Below are 21,874 nucleotides of genomic sequence, written 5' to 3' on the forward strand. Positions count from 1 at the left end.
GGCAACACAGACAGTGGCATTGAGTGCACCCTCAGCAAGTCTGCCAGTGACACCAAGCTGAGTGGTGTGGCTGACATGCTGGAGGGGAAGGGATCCATCCAGAGGGACCCTGACAGGCTAGAGAGGTGGGCCCAAGCTGACCGGGCTGGGCTTGAGAGCAGCCCTGAAGAAAAGGACTTGGGGGTGCTGGTGGATGAGAAGCTCAATATGAGCCACCAGTGTGCATTTCTTCTATAAATGCTGCAATTTTGTATTTTAACTGAAGTGAAATATATATACCTGATCAGATTTTAACAGCACCATTTCATCTAGGCTTATCTTGGCCACATCCTGGGAACCAGGGCCAGCACCTACATCAGGCATGCTAGTCTCTGAGGATGAATACGGTAATCCATGTCCATAAATATCTTCTTCATCACTTGAAGCAGATTTCTCAGTCTTACTTTCATGAGTGTCTGTTACCCATTCAGCAGTGCTAGTACTAGATTTAGCTTTGATTGCACTTTCAAAATTCCATCCAGAAATGGAAGTGTTATCTGAATAAACATCGTTAGAGATGCCAAAGTGGAGCACAGAAGGATCAGACAGAGCACTGTGTATCAGAGAGAGCTGCTGCTGTTCTTTCCTACCAGTTTCATCAGTTTCCTTTGGTGTAAGTGAAGCCTGATCACCAAGTACACTGTCACATTCCAAAAACATTTGGTCCGTAAGATCTGGCTCTTCAAAAGATTTTTCAGGATCCTGCAGCTTCATCCTATCTAATTTTTCATCTATTTTACACAACGTAGGAAAATCCTGCTCCTCCTCTTGGCTCAGCTTTCCCAGACAGCACTCAGAAACCACACTACCATTATGTTCACCATCAACACTGCTAGTCAAGTCTTCTGGGAGCGTTAGAGGAGAGACAGCCATCTCAGTATCTACAATAGTTGAAGTACCCATGCCACTGTCACTGTTTGGAAGTTTCTGTAAATCAACCATATCTCCACTTTCTTCATTAATTAGTACACTTGCAGATTCAGGAGACTGTAGAACACTGAAAGTTTCTGAACCATTATCTTCTTGCAGTATTGTATGGGACTCCACACTAAATATGCTTTCCTGATCTGGAGATCCAGTACTCAAATGATCAATGCTACCACTCATTAGGCTGGAAGTCATAGAAATGGAGTCTGCATTCAACGAGTGTGGACTATCACCGGAAAGCTGACGCTCATAAATCGGTATACCTTCCAGAGAGCTGTGGTTTTTCCTGGTCCCACCTTCTGTTCTCACAAAACAAACAAAAACCAGGGTGAAATAATATTAATAAAAGCTTATTACATTTAGAAGCACAGTAAGAAATAAAAATATTTTTATCACTGGAGGAAGAACAGGGTTAAACCTAAATTTTGACATACCCATTTTTTTCAACTTCAACACTAAACAGCACATGTAAACCCAAAAAACTCCTAATGGTAAAATACTCTAAAGTTGTAGCATTGATATATTAAACAATTAAAATAACCAAGTACTTACACTATTTCTAACAAACTAAAAAGCATGACCAAGAAAGACTAAATATCCTAAATAGGATACACGATTCCAAAATAAAACTCAGAAGATAATCCACTCGATGTTACCATTTTAAGCATGTTTCCAAAAGGCAAAACAAAAGAGCTTTTAAAATAGATCTAAAAAGACTTAAATGTATCACTTTCAAAATAAGGTTTCAGATTAAACATAGATGGCCCACCACAACTACTTAAATGCTCTCAAGAGCATGACAACAGAAACGAAGCATGTCAAATACACATTCCCGTGTGAAACATCAAATGTCATATGTTCTAATGGGCAGTAGAAGGGAAAGTTCTGCTAGACTTACCTTGTTTCTTCTTTTTTCTCTTTTTCACTTTAATTGGCTTTACAATCAGTTCTTGATCAAAATCTTCAGAGCTGATTGTGCTGAACCGTTGTGAAGAAAGCTGACCGCCTCTCTGAGCTTCTGAAACTTGGTCTGCACATACCATAAAGCCAGAGCTACTGTCCACAGAATTTACCGAACTGCTCCTGCTTCTTGATTCACATACTACTGAGCAGACCCTTTTTCTTGTTTCATTGTTCAAGTCTCCCACTCTATCAAAACCTTCCTCTGGTAATGCTAGAATTTCAAGATCATCTTTCACTGAAGAGTCACTTTTATCACCAATAACTGATGAGCAAGTAACCATTTTTTTATCTGCTTCCACCGAAGTGCTAGGTGACACCGATGAACCTGCTGATAACGGAGTCAGCAATTTAGGACTGGTATTTGCTAAAGGATTTGCCAATTTTGAATTCACATCTGAAACAGACCAAAAGAAAAACAAAAGTATAAATACTAGTGGGCCGAGTGAGTAGGAGCATAGGTCTTGGAGGGTGTATTGAAAGAAAAGAAGTCTTATGCAATGGAAAAATATTCTAACTAACTTCATAACATTTTATTTATATAGATAGATAGATATACACACACACACAGAGTAAACTTCATAAAAGTAAATCTGTATTAAATCAATTCCCTTCAAACTAGTAAAATCAATTCCCTTCAAACTCCTACTAGCAAACTTCTGAATTTAGGTTTATGTATGAAGAACAGCACAGTTGTTCTGCTGGGAAGACCCAACTGTATCATACACTGAAGTGCCACCCTGTATCTTCCAACCTCTTCATTCAAACATTCAGCGTACTGGGGGGAAGGGAAAAAAGAAAGAAAGAAAATTTACCCAATAAACCACTATGATAATTAGAATAAAATATGCTTCAAGAAGTCTCCTTTCAAACAATGCTTGGGAATAGAGAACTACTTAAATGACTAAAGCTATTGCTAATACACAATGGTAAGGAAGTTAGGTTCTCTAACATTCCGTGACACTTCACAGAACGCTTAATAAGCATTTGGCTAATACAAAGCTAAAATGGAGTATGTTAAATGCACAAATAGTTCTCTGTGAGTGTAATACACTGTATAGTGGTGTTTAAAATCTTTTATGATTGAGAAATCAGCCAGCACCATCATTAAGGATGTACTACCAATCCATTTTAGGAGTTTTGGTAACACAGATGCTGAACTCAAGACACCAACAAATAAGAAAATCAACTATTGAGTTCTTTTTTGAATTCCAGTGAACATTCTTTGGAGATTTTGCCAGTTCGTTCTTTTTCATCAGTGAAAGACTCAGATTTCCTCTGGACTGTGTGTGGTGATAGGAATCAATACATTCAGGTGTCTCCAACCCAGACAACTGAGAGTGAGGAGTCCAAGAGAAAACCATGACCAGGAATTGAGATTAGTTCAGCATCATGGTTTAGAGTAAGGTCTCAAATGCACTGGTAAGACATGCTTGGCTAGGACAATACTGATTCACTCTCCAAAGAAAGGGAATCATAATTAATTTCTTAATGCCCCAGTTCTCACTGCAGCCAAGCCAGAAACTCAGGTGAGCAGATAAATCAGACCTCCAAATAGAATTTGTAGAAACAGGTAAGTAACTGTACGGAACTTGTTAGGTTATTACAATAACCTGAAGGGTTTTGTGTGGGATTTGGGTTGGGTTGTTACGGCATTTTTAAATAGTAAAAAAGTACAATAGGCATCATGTTTCATGAGGTACATACTACACTTTGCTGATCTATACAAACCTATTGATGACAGTCCTTCAGGTCTACTTGAAATTCTTATAATGTCTCTGTCTCCCTTTAAGAGAAAAATCTCATTGTTGGTACATGACACAGACACGATATCACCATATCCTTCCAAGCCACCAATCAAAGCCTATAAAGAGTCAACAAAGAAAGAAGTAATTTGCATCAAATTAAGAGCATCATCTTGTCTAAACAGTGTGCTAACAGAAGTGTTCATTGCAATTTAATCAGCATACATAGTTAGACAATAAAGATTTTATCTTATTGAAAAGAAATAGAAAAAAAAAGAAACAGGAAAGTACCCTTTAATCACAGTGTAGCTCATTTTAAAAAGAATTTTAATTTCATAGATCTATTAATTTTCTCTGTCCAAACAGGCAGGGAAAATACAAGTTAAACAATATACAACTTTGTGTCAAAAAAGAACCACAGTACAAATGTTTAGTAACATTTAGACCAAAAGATATTAGCTTGTATTCACTTTCATATGCACTTGTAAGAAGACTAACCAAAAGCTCACTCTGTACCAAATACAATGTTGTACTTGGGTTTTTGCAGTACATGAACAGTAGTAGAAAGGAGAAAATAAATAATTCCACACGTGTTTTATAAGTCTAAAACTTGTTTGCATTAATTACTAAATCTTAGATTTATGTACACGTCAACAAGTATCAGAATTGATTATGATCTTAACACCTGGACTTAACGCTTTCAATGTATTTAAATATAACTTAGCTTTATATGCAATATATTGAGCTAGCTTGTGAGTATATCATTGTAATGACAACCTGAACAGGGAGAAAAATAATATAGTCTTTGTTAAGTTTAAAAATAGAATTAAATCATAACAGTGGAATAGGTAGCCCAAAGGGAATGTTACGGCATAGCATGACTAAAAACAAGTAAGAAACTAAGTATTCACCCACAAGATTCATCTACCTGATTCACAGTGTCTAGTAAGTAGATGCTGTATTCGTTCCAGGTCAGTACCCATCCTTCTTGGAAAAAGCACGAAACAAGACCAAGGTGTTTCTCTGGGGAGCTGTAACATCCTCTGTCAGGTGGTTCCAAACGAGGATACAGTTCAAAAGTTTTTATTCCTCCAGCAAATACATCTTTCAATATGAATGTGGCCTGAACAGCTCCATGAACATCAGACTTCCAGAGACGGAGTCCAGGTCTGGCAGCATATAGTGTTATGTCACTTTGTTTACATAGGCCAGGTATAAAACATGCTCCAAATTTGCCAGTGCTAAAATGAAGAGTTAATTTTAGAAGTTATATACTCAACTTAGAAATAATTTTTAAAAGTAATGGCACAAATTTACAACTGAAAATTGTCAAAACCAAAAATTATGTTTTTTGATTATTCAGTCAAATGTTTGAAGTACAAATTTGATTACAGTAAGACAGGAACAGTGATTCCAAATAAAGTTTTCCCTCAGCTGTAGATGTCAGACACTACATCTTTTAGGCAAGTTCATACTCCTAGTAAGCTTCACAGCCTTAATGCTGCTCTTTGCCCATCTCAGGAAGATACTATTACGTAATCATCCTTCTCCTAATTAATAAAATCCAAGCAAAACACTACGAAGTAGAATAGATTACAATAGAATACAATAGAATAAATCACTTGGAAAAGACCTTTGAGATCATCAAGTCCAACCTATCATCCAACACTATCTAATCAACTAAACCATGGCACCAAGTGCCACATCCAATCTCCTCTTGAACACCTCCAGTGATGGTGACTCCACCACCTCCCTGGACAGCCCATTCCAATGGCAAATCACTCTCTCTGTGAAGAGCTTCTTCCCAACATCTAGCCTAAACCTCCCCTGGCACAGCTTGAGACTGTGTCCTCTTGTTCTAGTGCTGGTTGCCTGGGAAAAGAAACCAACCACCACCTGGCTACCTTGCTAAGAAGCAAGGAAAGGACCTCAGTTGTTAAAATATTCATCTCTCACAGATAAAACACCATCACTATGACTCAAGAAAACCCCTCATGCATAGCATGGTCCTTGGTATTCCTCTTACTATTCATAACCCCAAAAAGCACATTATAAACTCTTTCAAGAGCAAATTTGCACTACTTCCAGTCATGCTGTTCTAAGACTGGGTTCTCTCTTCCTTCATATTTGAGGGATTACACAAGACAAATTCCAAAACTCATACAAGAAGTTCTTACCCTTCAAGCCAGTGGTTGCTACACAATTTCCCCTTTAATTCACTTCAGTGTATAAGATAAATTGAGATGCTAACTTTCTTTTTCCATCAGGTATTACCTCAGCCATGAAATGAACCTGATTACAATGCTTGCTCACACTAAGCCACAGTAAACCAAGAGGGAGTGCTGAGGAAGTTTGGCAATGATTTCAGTTTAAATTGTGAGACAACATCTTAAAATATTTTTGCCTAACAAAATGCTCTGAAAACACAATTATAACATACTTCCAACTATGTACTTTCTACATAGGTAGAAATGGCATTTTTTGTCTGAGTTCACGTAGCTACTGTAACTAACTTTTTATGAGAGGATTGCTGCACTCTATTAACTTCTCTGCTTAGGTCACCGTCGCTGTAATCCTCTCTGAAAAGCTAGAATTAACAGATATGCCCACATCAAGATTTTACAAGGGTTACTTTTTTCTGGGCTGTGTTCCAACTTGCTTGACAGATTTCTCTTCTGTGTAAAAAAGTAGAGTCCGCTGTAAAGTTGAAACAAGCAGCACTTTCTGGTTGTAATCCAGCTGGACAATTGAAGATGGCTCTTCCAATACAAGGCTGGAGTTGCAAATACCCTTTTAAAGATACAAGCAATTAACAACAGTAAAACTTTCTAAAAATACAAAGTAATAACTAACAATTCAAAGAATTAGTACGCCAAAGAAAGAGAACACAACCTAACAAAAGCTTTTGATCTACTGTATCACAAAGTTCACTTAATGCCTTCAGGCAGGCAAGAAGGGAGTTCAATTGTATCACAGCAGCAGACCATGGAATTCAATTTCTCTTGGAACATTAGCTAACACATTTCACTTGAAATCAATAGAAACCTTAGGATATTTTCTTCCTTCTTTTCCACTGCCAGGTCACATAATGTTGAAACAGTTGTTACATTTGTCAAATCACACAACAGACAGCCATAGGTAAATCAGGAGGGCTGTTGTCTAAATTTTAATCCCAGGTAGAAATTCAAGTTAATACTTAGTTTGTTGATGTCCCAGGTTTGTATTTAACAATGCATTAGAAAAATTCTAGTCACCAAGGAGAACCTAAATATTACTTTCATTCTACACTCCAGACTGAGATGCTGAACAATTAAAAGTACTTCATTAATACACCGAATCAGCAACAGCATATCTTTCAAAAGTATCATTACAAACACAAGAGAAAGTACTGTCTGAAACATGAAGGAAGATATGACACCTATTTCACACAGAAACATGATATCAAGAGAAGGATTCATCACTTCTAACATGGAAAAAAAGAAAAGGCAGTTGTAAAGGATATCCAATGGCTGTCCTACTGGGTGTGTGCACAGCTGGCTAGGTGTACACATACCCATAAATCAGTCCAACTAAATAAATGACACTAAGCAATTAACTAACTGCTAAATATTTAAATGCATGAGCATTCTTTCAGAAAATTGTAAATGGGAATTAAGGCCTCATTGCAAGCTCACCTGGTCTAGGTCTAGGGCAGAGTAGACAATCTTCCCTTTGTCATCTCCAGAGAATAATTTCATTCCATTGGGACTCCAAGCTAAAGCTGTAATGCTACTTTTGTGGATTCCAGCAACATCAAACCTCCGAAGCTGTGAAACAATACCAAAGCAATACAAGAATGAGGGGAAGAGAAAATGGAAGTGACTCCAACTGATAAGCTGGAGATCAAGTACAAATGTGCAGTCAATTCTAATTTTTATTCAGCATGAAACAACCCTAAACAATCCAAAAACTGCACCACCAAATAACTCAGCCAGTTACTTACAAGTGAGAATTTCTCAAAAGCATTTTTGATTAAATATATCTTCTATCATGAAAAGCATGCTTTAAGGTTAGTGCTTTTATGAGATTAACATATGAACATCAGGCAAAATTCTCTGGTTTGCACTATTCTAAAGAATCACAGTAACTCTCTACTAGGATTCACCATACTGAACTTCATGGAAGTTTAGCCAAATGCAAAGATTTACCTGTTTGTTTCTTCCAGGTAAAGAAGATACAAGCTGAAAAACTGCAACCCGACCTGAGGCTGTTCCAACAGCAACCAGATCATCAAAACAACTCAACAGCTTTACAAAAGTAATAGATTCACACTTCCCCTGTTGAAACAAACCATACATAAAACTTGGTAAGTTAATGGGCAACAAATAGCAGCTCAATACTGAGCAACTCAGCTTCAGAAGGGACAAGAGTAATAGTATTTACCTCAAAATTGTATTTTTTCATCTGGTTTAAATGCCTGCAGTAGAGATAAAGCATTCCAATGCTGCTCCCCACAGCAATGTAGTCTCCATTGGTATCAAGCGCTGTGAGATACACCACAATTGAGCGAAAGCCTTTTTGGATCTTTGTAGGAATGGCATTGAGAAGATAATATAAGGGACAAAATTCCTTAAATATAACTGGTGAAGCCACAGATGCCATAGCAAGCATTGGCATCAGCACTTTTAAGGCCGAAATAAACACATCTACTTGACAACATAAGGAAATCTGAAAGACAAAAACAAAAGACACGTCATTTAATTTCACTGGAGAGAGTAAATGGTTAACAGAAAACCATCACTTAGCAAGTAGAGACACAGAAATTCTTAGGGTTTATTTTGTATAAAGAAAAAGCAAGTTAAACTCCTCTAGTGAATGTAACTTTTTCTTATAAGAATCCTTTTCTCAAGAATAAGTTTCTTAGTTTCAGCCAATATCTAAGGATGTATGACAAGCACCAAATATGGGATAACCCCTTCGTGCAGCTGTGAGCTCGAACTCGCATTCAAATGCAGTATTTCTTCTTATCTGGAGAGTGAAAGAATTGCAAGAGTTCTGACAACGAACAAATCCATGCAGTCTGTTTCTTCATCTGTCTGCAAACTCTACCTTCAATTCTCCCAGTGCTGAGAGCATGGGATATTCACCATTTCAGACAGTGCTGTAAGATCAAAGTGTCCAACTCGCCTTTCTGCTCAATTCCTTAATGCCCTGCACCCCAAAAGAAACATGGTTTAGAAACACTTCAGAGCTACATCTGCTACATAATCAAGTAACATGGAAGAAATATAAATAGTGTAGAAAGAAAAGCACATTGCAAAAATGAAAGAAATCCCAGTTTGACAGACATGGGAAAATACCCATGCAGCAAATTAATTTAGAAAGATGAGGAGCAAACAAGGAGAAAAGTAAGTACCATATGCTCACGTTTCCTTTTAAGGTTAAGCAAATAATTTCATGCCAATGAATGACACTGTAAATACATTTAAGGGAAAATTCTGGTATCTTTCTAAGAATAACAAAGATTTGTTTGCCTTCTTCAAGGAAAAAAAAAAAGTACTCATCATAGTACTGGGATCTTCAGAAAAAGCTGCTATCACCATGTGGTACATCAAATTATTTTCATAATTTAATTAAACCCAGTAATTTTTCTCATCATGGGGTGACAGCCTTGACAAGAACCTCTCCTATGAGGACAGACTGAAAGAGTTGGGGCTGTTCAGTCTGGAGAAGAGAAGGCTCCAAGGTGACCTAATTGTGGCCTTCCAGTATCTGAAGGGGGCCTACAAGAAGGCTGGGGAGGGACTTCTCAGGATATCAGGTAGTGATAGGACCAGGGGGAATGGAATGAAGCTGGAGGTGGGGAGATTCAGGCTGGACATGAGGAGGACGTTCTTCACCATGAGATTGGTGAAGCCCTGGAATGGGTTGTCCAGGGAGGTGGTTGAGGCCCCATCCCTGGAGGTGTTTAAGACCAGGCTGGACGAGGCTCTGGCCAGCCTGACCTAGCGTGGAGTATCCCTGCCCATGGCAGAGGGGTTGGAACCATATGATCCTTGTAGTCCCTTCCAACCCTGACTGATACTATACTATACTATTTTCCTCATGGAAGACTTTGCCGGGTTTCAGCAAAGCCTCTCTCCAGAGAGACCTCAACTGACTGGACAGATGGGCAGAGTCCAACGGGATGGCATTCAACAAGTCCAAGTGCCAGGTGCTGCACTTTGGCCACGGCAACCCCATGCAGAGCTACAGGCTGGGGTCAGAGTGGCTGGAGAACTCCCAAACAGAGGGGGACCTGGGGATACTGATTGACAGCTGCCTAAACATGAGCCAGCAGTGTGCCCAGGTGGCCAAGAGGGCCGATGGCATCCTGGCCTGCATTAGGAATAGTGTGGCCAGCAGGAGCAGGGAGGTCATTGTGCCCCTGTACTCTGCATTGGTTAGGCCACACCTTGAGTACTGTGTCCAGTTCTGGGCCCCTCAGTTTAAGAAGGACATTGAGACACTTGAACGTGTCCAGAGAAGGGCAACAAGGCTGGGGAGAGGCCTTGAGCACAAGGCCTATGAGGAGAGGCTGAGGGAGCTGGGATTGTTTAGCCTGGAGAGGAGGAGGCTCAGGGGTGACCTCATTGCCCTCTACAACTACCTGGAAGGTGGTTGTAGACAGGAAGGGGTTGGTCTCTTCTCCCAGGCAACCAGCACCAGAACAAGGGGACACAGTCTCAAGCTGTGCCAGGGGATATTTAGACTCGAGGTGAGGAGAAAGTTCTTCATCAAGCGAGTCGTTCGAATGGGCTGCCCAGGGAGGTGGTGGAGTCACCATCCCTGGAGGTGTTCAAGAGGAGACTGGACGTGGCACTTGGTGCCATGGTCTAGTCATGAGGTCTGTGGTGACAGGTTGGACTCAATGATCCTCGAGGTCTCTTCCAACCTTAGTGATACTGTGATACTACTGTGGAACACAAGAAAGGAAAGAAATCTTAACTCCTGAATTTCCTTTTGCCATGAGCAGGTCTGATTAACGGTGGTTTAAGCCCATAACATAGATTTTCTTAAGCTCCGGCAGAGTTGTAACTTCCTCAGAGAAATGAAAAACAGAATTATGCAAATTGAAGTTAAAACCACTTCCAAGTGCTCAAAATTATTCTGCAAAAATATTCCTACTGCAATTTCTGTGACACAACTTATTTTTTGGTATTTGTTTGGCAGCTTCAAACATTGCTTATGGTGTGTATCAACTAAATTAGGAAAAATACAGTTGTTCTACTTTAATATCTCCATTACTGTGAAAAGCTCTCATCTTGCAGTTTTTCAGACTGTTTCAGTTACCATACAAGAGGATCCAGCATATGGATTCTGGGCCCTCCAACACATGCTGTCAATATACAATTCCTCTAAATCCAAAAGGGATTACTGGCGTGACATTACCCATTTGAGCTCATGTTCAACAAGACCACAAGAATAAATACTGGTTACTGCACCCATATTTTAACTATGCTACAAAAATTGTTATAAGTAAGATAGCAACAGTTATTGCATGTTCTTAATTGCAATAAATTGTACTGCTTGCTGGAGCTTAGAGATTAATTCCACTCTCCTCCAGTATTTACTACCTGTCATGACACCTTTGTCATAAACTATCGCAAGGATTAGCTGATTAACGTGTTAAAACGACTTTGAACAAAGAGTTCCTTTCAGAGTTGTTTGCTAAGTTAATTTCAGTGTGTTAGCACTCCACAATACTTTCAAACACCACCTACTTCCTACCCTGTATTTTAGGCCTCAGCCTCTTTCCTTCAGTGTTTACAACCTTCTATCTACAGACAACTAAATAAAATTAAAAAAAAAAAAAAGAATCCACTGCTGAAGTCTCATCTGCTGTTCTAAACATGCTGCTTTGCCAGTCTACCAATTTTACTATCTGTTGGGGGTTTTAATTTTCTTTCTTTCTAATAAAATAAAATAAAATAAAATCCAGTCTTTGTCCTGAATCTCCTATGTACAAATCTTCCTCTGCCTAATCTCAATTTCTATCACTCCTCAGCTACTGCCTCATGAATTTCACATATTTTAAGTCCCCTTTGTCGCCCCTGCAACTCACATCTGTCATCATCCAAAGCTTCTCTTGTAGCTGGAGCTATCTCACACTCCCCAGTGGACAAAGCACCTTGCAAGTCCTAAAAATGTATTCCTTCTCTTTAATTGCCATCACTTAGCCTCTCAGCTCAAGTAAATTGTCGTATAGTAATTTATCAAATGATGGAATTATGAAAATTTGTAGTATCCAGAAAGAAGACTATTACTCTTTTCTTTATAACAACATTATCTGCACCCTGATGCATATTGCACTTAAGAAGAGGGGAAAAAAGGGAGTTTGATAGTGTGCTTTCCCCCCTCCCCATGTAAAACACTGAGAGGAATGATTCCTGTCATATACTAAGCTGTCTGGTTAGGGTTTCCACTCTTCACTAAAGTCATATACAATCTTATCTCAGTATTCTCTGATGGCAAAGCTGCAGCAAAATAAAATAAAATTAAGTTTTGTTCATCCAACCTGTCCCATCAAAAAATGTACTAATAAACTGTAATTTTAATGGATTATTATCTGCTTTTTCTACATCACTAAGCAAAGGCAAACAGTGAATATATTTTCTCAGACAGGCACTGGAATTGGATACGTATGTTCACTCTGCATCAGTCAGTCACAGTTACTCTGAAGTATGTAGCAGTCATATAGGACAAATCAGCTTGTGCTAAGCAGCTATTCTGCAGCAGAGACAAAGAAAAATACTTTACGTCACACATCAAAAGCAATCACCAAGCAAAAAAGAAATAAAAGCATCCCTTTTCAACTCAAAGTTCACAAGCTTTTAGACACTGCACTCAAGGCCATGTTTTGAAAAGCAATCTTTTAAAATTTTTCTCTGGTATCCAAAACAGCAATCATGCTCAATGCTACCTAACACAGACAACTAAATCCAGAGATAATCCCATGGTTAAATAGATATGCAGTGGTTAAAGGTTCAGTGCCAGGGTATGCCACAGATTGACTGCAGGAAGCTAAAGCTGTCACTACATTCCTCTGAGCCCAAGCGTCTTGTCTGTACATGAGGTTGTTGTTGGGTTTTATTACATGGCATAAAACCCATAAATTTAAGCAATTCAGAGTATGAACAAACATATGTATGACCACAGGTAAACACGACAGACCCTGATCTCAACTACCAACTAAAAAGAAAAGCAGATTTATTTTCTAATGATCCTCATGTTTTTAACTTAAGGAGCAGGCTACCCACCTGCCAGATCTCCAGAGTTTCTCACAGCGAACAGCTGCCAGAGGGAAGAACACAAATACATAGCGCACTGAAACAAGGAGCTTCACTTTCATGTGTCCCACCGGCACCAGAGGACCAGCCAGCACACAGGTCGCCATTACCTGATTAACAGCCTGTCGTTCTACATGAATTATGAAGTGTTGCATTTTTAGCTCCAAAGAGTCAACAACCCCAAACACAGGTGACAGAGACGGGCAGCTGGGGTCTCTGCAGGCAGGTACGCCAAGCAAGGTAGCTAAAACCAGGTTTTACTCACTCTGATGATCTCAGGATACCCAGTTTCTCTAGGAACTCTATCTTCCTTAAGCGTGTTTCTAAATTCTGGTAAACACTTCAAACCCTTCCTTCTTAACACGCTGCTTTCTAGCCGTTGAGGTTTGCCACTCCTGACGGGAGAAAACAGCCGCGGGCTCCCAGACGGACAGCCAGCAAACGCCGCCCCGTTTTCCCGCTGGCTTTACCTCAGCTTATAGCGGATTTATCACTCGGACCCAAAGCGCCAGCCGGGTCGCGGGGGGAGGAGGTTGGTGAAGCCCCTCCAGCCGCTCCGCGGGCGCGTAACAGCCGCTTCGCCCCGCGCCCTCCCCGAGCGCTACAGAGCAGGCTCCAGGAGAAGGGTTAGAGAGCCGGCCCGTTGCTCTCGCCGCTCCGGGCTCACCCGCGCAGCCCGGCCGCAACAGGCGGCGGCAAAAGGCCCCGCTTGCGGCGACCGAGAAGAGGAGCGAGAGCCAGGACAGCCTCCCAGGCAACTCTCACCCGTCTCCGCGAAGATGCTGCTGCACTCACCTCCTCAGGAGCGCGGGGCGGCCGTAGCTGCCGGCAGGGACGGGTGAAGAGACGTAGAGCAGCGCCGGCCAGGCCCCGAGGCAGCGGCGGCGGCCCCCGCTGCCTGCGCCGCTCGGCGGGGCCGGGTTTGGGCGGAGCCGGACGTGAGCGCACTTCCGCGGGGCGGTGGGGCACCGCCATGGCGGGTGAGTGGGGTTGGTTGTGCTCCTCGCCTAGCCGGGCCTCAGTAGGAGCGACTGAGGGTGGGGACTGGGCCTGGGGCAGCGGGGAGCAGCCAGAGACCAGGTCCTGGTGCTTGCCAAACAGATGCTTGTGTCTGTTGAGCCATGTTAGCTCCTTTCTTTCACGCGTGGATGTGGGTGCGCGCGTGGAAGGTGCGCGCGTGGAAGGTGCCCACCTCTTCTATGCCCCCGGGAGAAGCGAGAGGCACTCTCCTCTTCCCATGCGTGTGGGCTTCACGGTTGTGAGTACTGCTCGAGCGTGTCTACGAATAAAAGTTAAAACCGGCCAATGTCAGGGCAGAGTGCTAGGCTCCAGTCCTTAGCTTCGAGGCGGGTGTGCAGCCTCTTGCCTCCTAGGGCGGGATCTGACGCGTGAAGGTGGGGCAGGTGCTAGGCAGAAACGCTGCTCGAAGCCCTCCCGCTGGGGTGATGTTCATCTGTAAAGGGAACAAAGTGCAGCAGGTTCCAGTTGCTGTGTGGTTCTCCAAGGACACATTGTGAAATAAGCGTTGATGCTCGGTGTTAAAGACCCACCATCTTCAGCAGGACCCAGTTTTCTCACAGACATGTCAGGCTCATGTGTAGATGTTAGTTCAGATGTTCATGGCATGAGCACTGCATGCATACAGTAGGTGTTGCTGTGATTTACAATGCTTTTATATTTGACAATCATACATTGGCAGGAGTCTGCTAAATGGATCAGTATTGCAAAGCTTCTACTGTGCACGTTAGAATATCACATCTCGGAATATGTTTGCATTATTTTAATAGCATGTTTTTCTGGTAAATAGTAATAAGGCTGGTAGAAGAGGAATTGGATTTCACAACTGGAGACAGTTTAATTCTGCTTTAATCAATATCCATTTCAAGCAAGTAATCATTCACACAGCTGCTGGTTTGTTTCTGTGTGCTTTAAATGGCTTGAATTTCTTTATTTTCTCATACAGCCAAAAGTCCTGCTGATGGTACTCCAAGAAGACCTGTTTTATCTGTCAGTGCAAGAAAAATAAAAGATAATGCAGCAGACTGGCATAATTTAATGATGAAATGGGAAAGATTGAATGATAATGGATTTACTACAGCGAACAAAATAGTCAACATGAAAATCAGTGAGCAGTAAGTATGCAAATACATACAGGTAAAAACAGCTCAAGGGTTGCCTTTATTGAGAAATTAGTCTGTTTTCTCCACTAAAAATTCCTTTAAGGAGATGGGGGAAAGAAAAATGCCAGAGTGGATAAGCCAGCTCTTAGACCAAACATGCTGTAAAGGAAATCCTATAAATAACAGGGAGTTGAGAAGAAACTTCTCAAGAGTCTTGACAGCTGAACAGTGTTTGTCTGACAGGATTCTGACAAGTACAAGCTCCAGAATGTTTGCTGTAATGGTGTCAGATGTTGCTTTCCCTCTCCAGCAACTCCCTTTTCCCTAAGTTTACTGCTTCTGTGGGAAAGTCAACTAAACAGATTAGGTGTCTGCTCTAACTTTAATTGAGCATCAAGATGAGTTTGTGGTAAGGCATCAGATTGTCAGCTGGAGCAGCTGAAGCCTGAGTATACCCTGTCTGTGAGGGAGTAACCTCCAAGAGAGGGGAAAAAGGTGTTAACAACTGTTTTTCAAGCATGTGATCAACAGTAATTCTAAACTCATCTGAAGGTTGTGGTACCAGTCCCAATTGCTCATGTGACTAGCTATGTCTCTCTCTTGATATTTTTATGTAGTAGTTCTCATGAACAGCCTGTGAGAGAGATTTTGTAGGATCATACCACATGGGTTTTAAGTCTGCAAGGCTTGAATAAACCTATATGCAGTTGTTTACTCTGCCTTATGTTTTTCTATTTTAGATTTCAGGACAACAAACTGGAGATAGCATGTGATAACAGTGCCACAGAAACTGAGAAGCCAGCTCCAAAATACAACGAAGAACTGGACAATTGCTGTGCAGAACTACTTGAGACCTTAAAGCATATGGTAATGCTAATTTTTCAGTCTTAGACCATATGAATCGATTCCAAGTTTGCTTGAGTGTGACACAAGGAAACCTCCTCAAGTATTTTTTGTACTTGGTTTTATTCATACTTGATTGGCTTCAGACCTAAGTGACTATAAATCTAATGTGCACCATTTATTTGTTCGATTGGTAAATTTGAAAGCTGGTTTACGTCTGCCTTCTGCTTATAATTCTACTCCTGCTTTTACAAGGTGACCTGAAAACAAGTAATACAAATAATGCATTTTAAAACTGCATCTGTCTTCCATTTTCACATCCTGAGTATTCCCTCTGTTTAGAACAAAACAAAGAGCAAAACATAAAGTGGTGCCATCATATCTTTGCAGCTATCTTTGATCAGACATAGTGCAGTTACACTTTTAGTCTGCCTATCTGCATTTTCTGTACAGAATTCCTTCTCTAGAGAGTAAAGTGATTGTTATGTAACTCACCTTTTTTCTGGATACGTTGCTAGGAATTAATTTCAACTGTCAGTTTGATAGGAAGCAATAAGAATATTGACACTGTAATTTAAAATTCTTATTAAAAATAACTTTTACAGCCTCACCTCCATCCCTGGAACAATGAAGCGGCTCATTCTGGAGGTCATCTCTAGGCACTTGGAAGAGAAGATGATGATCAAGAGTAGTCAGCATGGATTTACCAAGAGGAAATCCTGCTTGACTAATCTGATAGCATTCTATGAAATTGTAATTGAAGGGGCAGATGCAGGGAGACCAGTGAATGTAGTCTACCTTGACCTTAGCAAGGCTTTTGACACTGCCTCCCATGACATCCTTGTGAGTAAGCTCAGGAGGTGTGGGGTAGAAGAACAGATGGTAGAGTCCAAATAGTGGTGCCACGTCCAGCTGGAGAGCTGTAACTAGTGGAGTCCCCCCAGGGATCAGTGCTGGGCCCAGTCCTGTTTAACATCTTCATCAATGACATTGATGAGGGGACAGAGTGTCTGCTCAGCAAGTTTGCTGATGATACCAAACTGGGAGGCTTGGCTGATATGCTTGAAGGCTGTGTGGCCAGTCAGCGAGACCTGGACAGACTGGAGAGCTGGGCAGAGAGGAACCTAATGAGGTTCAACAAGGATAAGTGCAGAGTCCTGCATCTGGGAAGGAATAATAAACTGCACCAGTACAGGTTAGGAGATGATCTGCTGGAGAGCAGCCCCATGGAGAAGGACCTGGGAGTCCTGGTGGACAAGTTATCCATGGGACAGCAATGTGCTGTCCCATAGCCAATGGTATCCTGGGGTGCATTAAGAAGAGTGTGTCCAGCAGATGAAGGGAGGTTCTTCTGCCCTTCTACTCTGTCCCCACCTGGGGAGGGGTGAGGCCCCACCTGGAATATTGCATCCAGTTCTGGGCTTCCCAGTTCAGGAGGGACAGGGATCCAACAGAGCGAGTCCAACAGAGGACTACAAGGATGATTAAGGTACTGGAGGATGTGCCCTGTGAAGAAAGACTGAGATATCTGGGCCTTTTTAGCCTGGAGAGAAGACTGAGAAGGGATCCAATAAATGTATATAAACATTTGAGGGCTGGGTGTCAAGAAGGAAGGGACAGCTGCTTCTCACTTGCACCCCATGATAGGACAAGGGGCAATGGATGTAAACTACAGCACAGGAAGTTCCACCTCAACATGAAGAAAAATTTCTTTACTGTAAGGGTCACAAAGCACTGGAACAGGCTCCCAAGAGAGGTTGTGGAGTCTCCTTCTCTGGAGACTTTCAAGACTCACCTGGATGTGTTCATGTGTGACCTATGCTGGATTCTATGGTCCTTCTCTGGCAGGGGGTTGGACTCAAAAGACCTCCAGAGGTCGCTTCCAACCCCAGACATCCTGTGATTATTTTTTTATGTAGACAGGGTATCAGTCCAATATTTAGAATAAGCAGGGAAGCAGGTAGATTTTAATCAAATCTTGTTCTGAGGGAAAGAGTAACAGTAGTTTGGGGATTATTTTTAGTTTTTCTTTGTGGTAGTTTTGTATTCAGGCTACCAAGTGCGTTGAGCAATTTTTATTACTCCTGAGTAATAGTAGCCTAAGCAGCCAGTGTTAGATTGGCTACTACACAGCTACCACAGATACATTTTACTTTTTGATTCCTCATGAGTTTGTTCCATCTTATGAATTGGAGAAATATACATTTTTTTTTAGTTTTTGACTTAAAGATACTGCCTGCAAGCTCCATTTTGTTACAGATACTATGCCCCATCAGTAATGCACAAATTCAGGTGAACATGAAGGAAGTGGACAGAATAAAATGGTTTTTGAACCAAGCTATTCAATCAACCTAGATATACTGTCAGTGGTATCCTGAGTGGCTTTTCTCACCTGCCACTGATCTTTTGAAGTCAAATTTAAGTCATCTTGACATAGTAAAGTACTTACAGGGCTTGTGCCATACTTGTTCATGGACAGTCTGACAGTTTTCCCCCAGTACTAAGTAACTCTAGGGAAAACCCAGAGAGAGGTGGAAAAAAAAAATAAATGGGAGAGGGCTTTATTATATTTCTACATGGAGGAAACAAAAGAATTATGTAAAATAAGAGTCAGTAGGTCTTACCTGCAGTGCTCAGAAGTTGAGAGTATCTCATATTAAATATTTATGTAAATTCCAGCTGTGATTCCTGTGTGGAGTTACTGAAAGTGTGTTAGAAATGGTAAGACTAAACAGTGTTCAGAAATAGTATGCTTTTAAACAGTGTTTAAGATTATGGTAGCCTAATGTTCTTGAGATTGTTCATTGGCATTACTTGTTTATCAATTTTCAGACAAAAATACAACTAAAAATGGAAAAGCTTACATTGACTGCTAAAGCAATCTGTGATTTGGAAGCGTTCCACCATGGAGCTGGGAATTGCACAGCACCTTTCTTTCATACATGGCCCACATCATACTTCTGTAAGTAAAATACTTGTTGTCTTAGCTAATTGCAGTGTGCCATTGATGTAATCTCATTTAGGACTGAAAAATAAACCCTTTTATCTGGATGTCTTGCCTTAGAGAGAGTATCTGTCTCCTTTGTAATTGACTAATCAATAAACACATGAATGCACCACTGGGCTTAAGGTTACTGCTGATGACTGCTTCTATGAATTGCCAAGCGTTGTCTGATGTGCAACAATTACAGCATAAAGCTAAGCTTGTCGGTAGCTTACAGTGACCAATCTGCAACGGCCACATCCTTTGTAGGGAGAGACACAATTGCAACTTGGTAGTGTTAAGCCACAGGCTTAAGTGACTTGAATTGTTACTTGACAGTGAAATCAAATCCTTGAAAGTGAAGAACAAGCTATACCTCACTGAGTTCTGAGGCAGACAAAGAAAAGACCCTCTGATCTCAGTGTCAATCCAGACAAGTCAAGAAATATTCAGTTACTGTCTACTGTTAATACCAATCCTTTTAGCGCTCACTTGATGACAACAGGTCCCACCTTCTAACTGGTGTTATCACAGTTTTAAAACTGTTTGAATTCAGAAGTCTGCATACAAACCAACTGCTGCTTTCACAAAGTGAAAGTCATACCTTTGTGAAGCCCTGTTTCTTACTTCCCTACCACAAGTTAGCAGGAATCTTATGGATTAGTTTCTGTCGGCTTAAAAGGTACGAATGACAAAGACAACTGCTGTCAAAACACTCGTTGTGACTAATTCATTTAATGATTCTCTCTACTCCATGAAAGACTGGGTCCTCCTGAAGGTAGTAATAGTTCAGGCTAAGCTGGAAAAACAAGATCAGTGTCTCTATAAGGATAATTTATATGGCTATTTTTTAGAAAGTCAAACAATTCAGGATTATTATATACATACATTTTAACCCTCTTCTAAGTATTACTAACATAACTAGCAATTAGTTTTTACACTTCACTTTTGGTTGGTTGTTTTGTTACATTATTTTTCACTATTGGTATGACTCATTGGTGACAATGCATTACTGAAGAGCCTTCCAGCAGGCAAGGACATCCTTTAGATTAGATAAAATCAAAAGTGACTCTAAAATGTGAAGCTTGTATTTCAAGATAGCATTACCAGATCTTAAAATAAAATTTCAGTTATTTGCAAGAATAGCTATAGTTCCTAATTGTACAGTGGGTCCTGAGAATACCACTGCTTGTTCTAGGATTAAAATAGGATTCATGTCAAAATAACAGATGTCTAAAATAGATCCAAAAGCTGAGTGAATTGCTTAGCATTTTATATTTTAGCATACAAATGTTATTGTTGTAAACCTCAAGATATCTAAATATGGGGAATACCTTATGTAATGTGGCAGTTGTTAATGATCAACACATTAAGTATAATTTAACTTTCAGAGAATTGCCAAAATGGTATGGACAATTTGCTCTTTTTTATCAATCCATTTCAGATGAGGTTTCTCTGAAGCTCTCTGAAATGTACAAGAAGGAACTACAACTCAAGCAAACAATTGTACAAGAAATTGCTCATTCTGCTGACCAGGATCTGATGATGGTCTATTTGTCATCGTGGTTGTACCAGCCTTACATTGAGAACAGCAGCAAACTACTACTTGAAGCCATGCTTCTGGAAACAGGTCATAGACCATGCTAGAATTCTGTATGTTCAGTGGCTTGCTTTTAACAACGAGTACACGAAACTGAAATGTCACGTTGTGAAGCTTATCATGCAAGTTGAATTTTTGTAAAGCTTATTAAAAATATTTTTTTCTTTTTGTATCTATTCTTCTACCTCAGCTGATACTCCTTTTTCTTCATGGGACAGTCTGGTTTTGGTCGTTTCATCCATTTCCAGTGCAATAGGCTACAGGAAGCCAAGTCCCCTATAAATGGAAAAAGAAGAACACTGCTTGGTAGTCTGTGGGGATTCACTGCACATAGATACCTACAGCAAAGAACGTAACTACTTTCCCAGTCTTCACAGTCCAAAATACCTACATTGTCACTTTTACCATAGGAATTCAGTAACTGATCTTTCATGGGTTTTTTGCATGACTTAACAGGGCTAGTGCTTTTGTAGTTGCTTTATAACTAAAAGAACGGAAACCACGGACAGCAGGATCCCCAACGTTTGGTTTGTTTCTGAAATGCTATCGTAGATGCTAGTGTAAATTCTGGCTTGGTTTTGATGATAGTGGGGTTAGGTACATCACCCTTGAAGAGTGATCCAAGCCTGAACTAGCACACTGGGAAGATTTAATACAACTCATCATTCCACACTAACTCTGTGAAAAGCTCTTGTCTCTTTTCACTCATTTTAACTTTTTGTCTTTAAAGGATGTTTCATGGAAGCATTCATGAATAAAAACAAGACCTGCTTTTGGGATGGCCTTATCCTGTATAGTTTGCTGTGTGGACCATTATGCTAAATGTATGAGTTTCCTGCAATAATGGAACGGACAGACATGAATTGGAAAGGTTTTTTTGACATACTGCTCAGTTCAATGAGGTTGTTTCTGACAGCTTAATAGTGTTCTATTATTACACTACATTTCTAGTGACTAAAAAGAAATTCTGCTGTAGCTCAAGGAGAATACAATCACTTATGAATAGCTTTGCTGGCTATTATTATTTTTCTGTGCATGTGTTCCACTTAGTTTAACAGCCACCTTAATTTATCTGAGTAGGGCCAAACCCTTGTCACTATGGAAACATCTTAATACTTGAGAAATATTTTCCAAGACAAAAAGGTTGGTTCGCTTATAGAATTGTTCTTTTAAGATGATATCAGGTGTATTGTATTTCCCAGCATGTGCAAATCAGTAAGTGAAACAAATTTTCATCTTCTGCACAAGTGGAATGTGTGGTTTGTTCTTGTTTCTTAGAGGAAATAGGCTCTAGAGTCTTCATGTTCAGACACCCCCCCTTCCTTGCCCATTGACCACTGTCAGACACA

At 40.6% G+C, this 21,874-nt stretch overlaps 2 protein-coding genes across 3 annotated transcripts in view; one reads left to right on the plus strand and one right to left on the minus strand.

The window, feature by feature from the left end:
- TECPR2 (tectonin beta-propeller repeat containing 2) overlaps window positions 1-13,832 on the minus strand; it is a 46,100-nt gene extending 32,268 nt beyond the window's left edge. The window contains exons 1-9 of one of the 2 annotated variants that reach the window (XR_008462257.1): window positions 13,775-13,820; window positions 8,094-8,378; window positions 7,859-7,987; window positions 7,346-7,477; window positions 6,304-6,461; window positions 4,600-4,912; window positions 3,658-3,790; window positions 1,865-2,323; window positions 280-1,265 (exon numbers count right to left, since the gene is read on the minus strand). Coding sequence is in view for 1 of the 2 variants with exons in the window: in XM_054161827.1 (XP_054017802.1) it covers window positions 280-1,265; window positions 1,865-2,323; window positions 3,658-3,790; window positions 4,600-4,912; window positions 6,304-6,461; window positions 7,346-7,477; window positions 7,859-7,987; window positions 8,094-8,327 (2,544 nt within the window). In the remaining variant the exon portion in view is untranslated. Of the gene's footprint in view, window positions 1-279; window positions 1,266-1,864; window positions 2,324-3,657; window positions 3,791-4,599; window positions 4,913-6,303; window positions 6,462-7,345; window positions 7,478-7,858; window positions 7,988-8,093; window positions 8,379-13,774 lie in introns of both variants that reach the window. The other variant, XM_054161827.1, reaches the window with a different exon arrangement.
- A 57-nt stretch (window positions 13,833-13,889) lies between these two features.
- Window positions 13,890-20,954, plus strand: CINP (cyclin dependent kinase 2 interacting protein). Its single transcript, XM_054162212.1, has 5 exons — window positions 13,890-13,959; window positions 14,943-15,111; window positions 15,840-15,966; window positions 18,775-18,904; window positions 20,370-20,954. Exons 1-5 carry the CDS (start codon window positions 13,953-13,955, stop codon window positions 20,570-20,572), a joined length of 636 nt encoding a protein of 211 aa, XP_054018187.1. The 5' UTR covers window positions 13,890-13,952; the 3' UTR covers window positions 20,573-20,954.
- The last annotated feature ends 920 nt before the right edge of the window (window positions 20,955-21,874 follow it).

Source organism: Dryobates pubescens, chromosome 5, assembly GCF_014839835.1.
Source record: "Dryobates pubescens isolate bDryPub1 chromosome 5, bDryPub1.pri, whole genome shotgun sequence".
Taxonomy (NCBI): Eukaryota; Metazoa; Chordata; class Aves; order Piciformes; family Picidae; genus Dryobates; species Dryobates pubescens.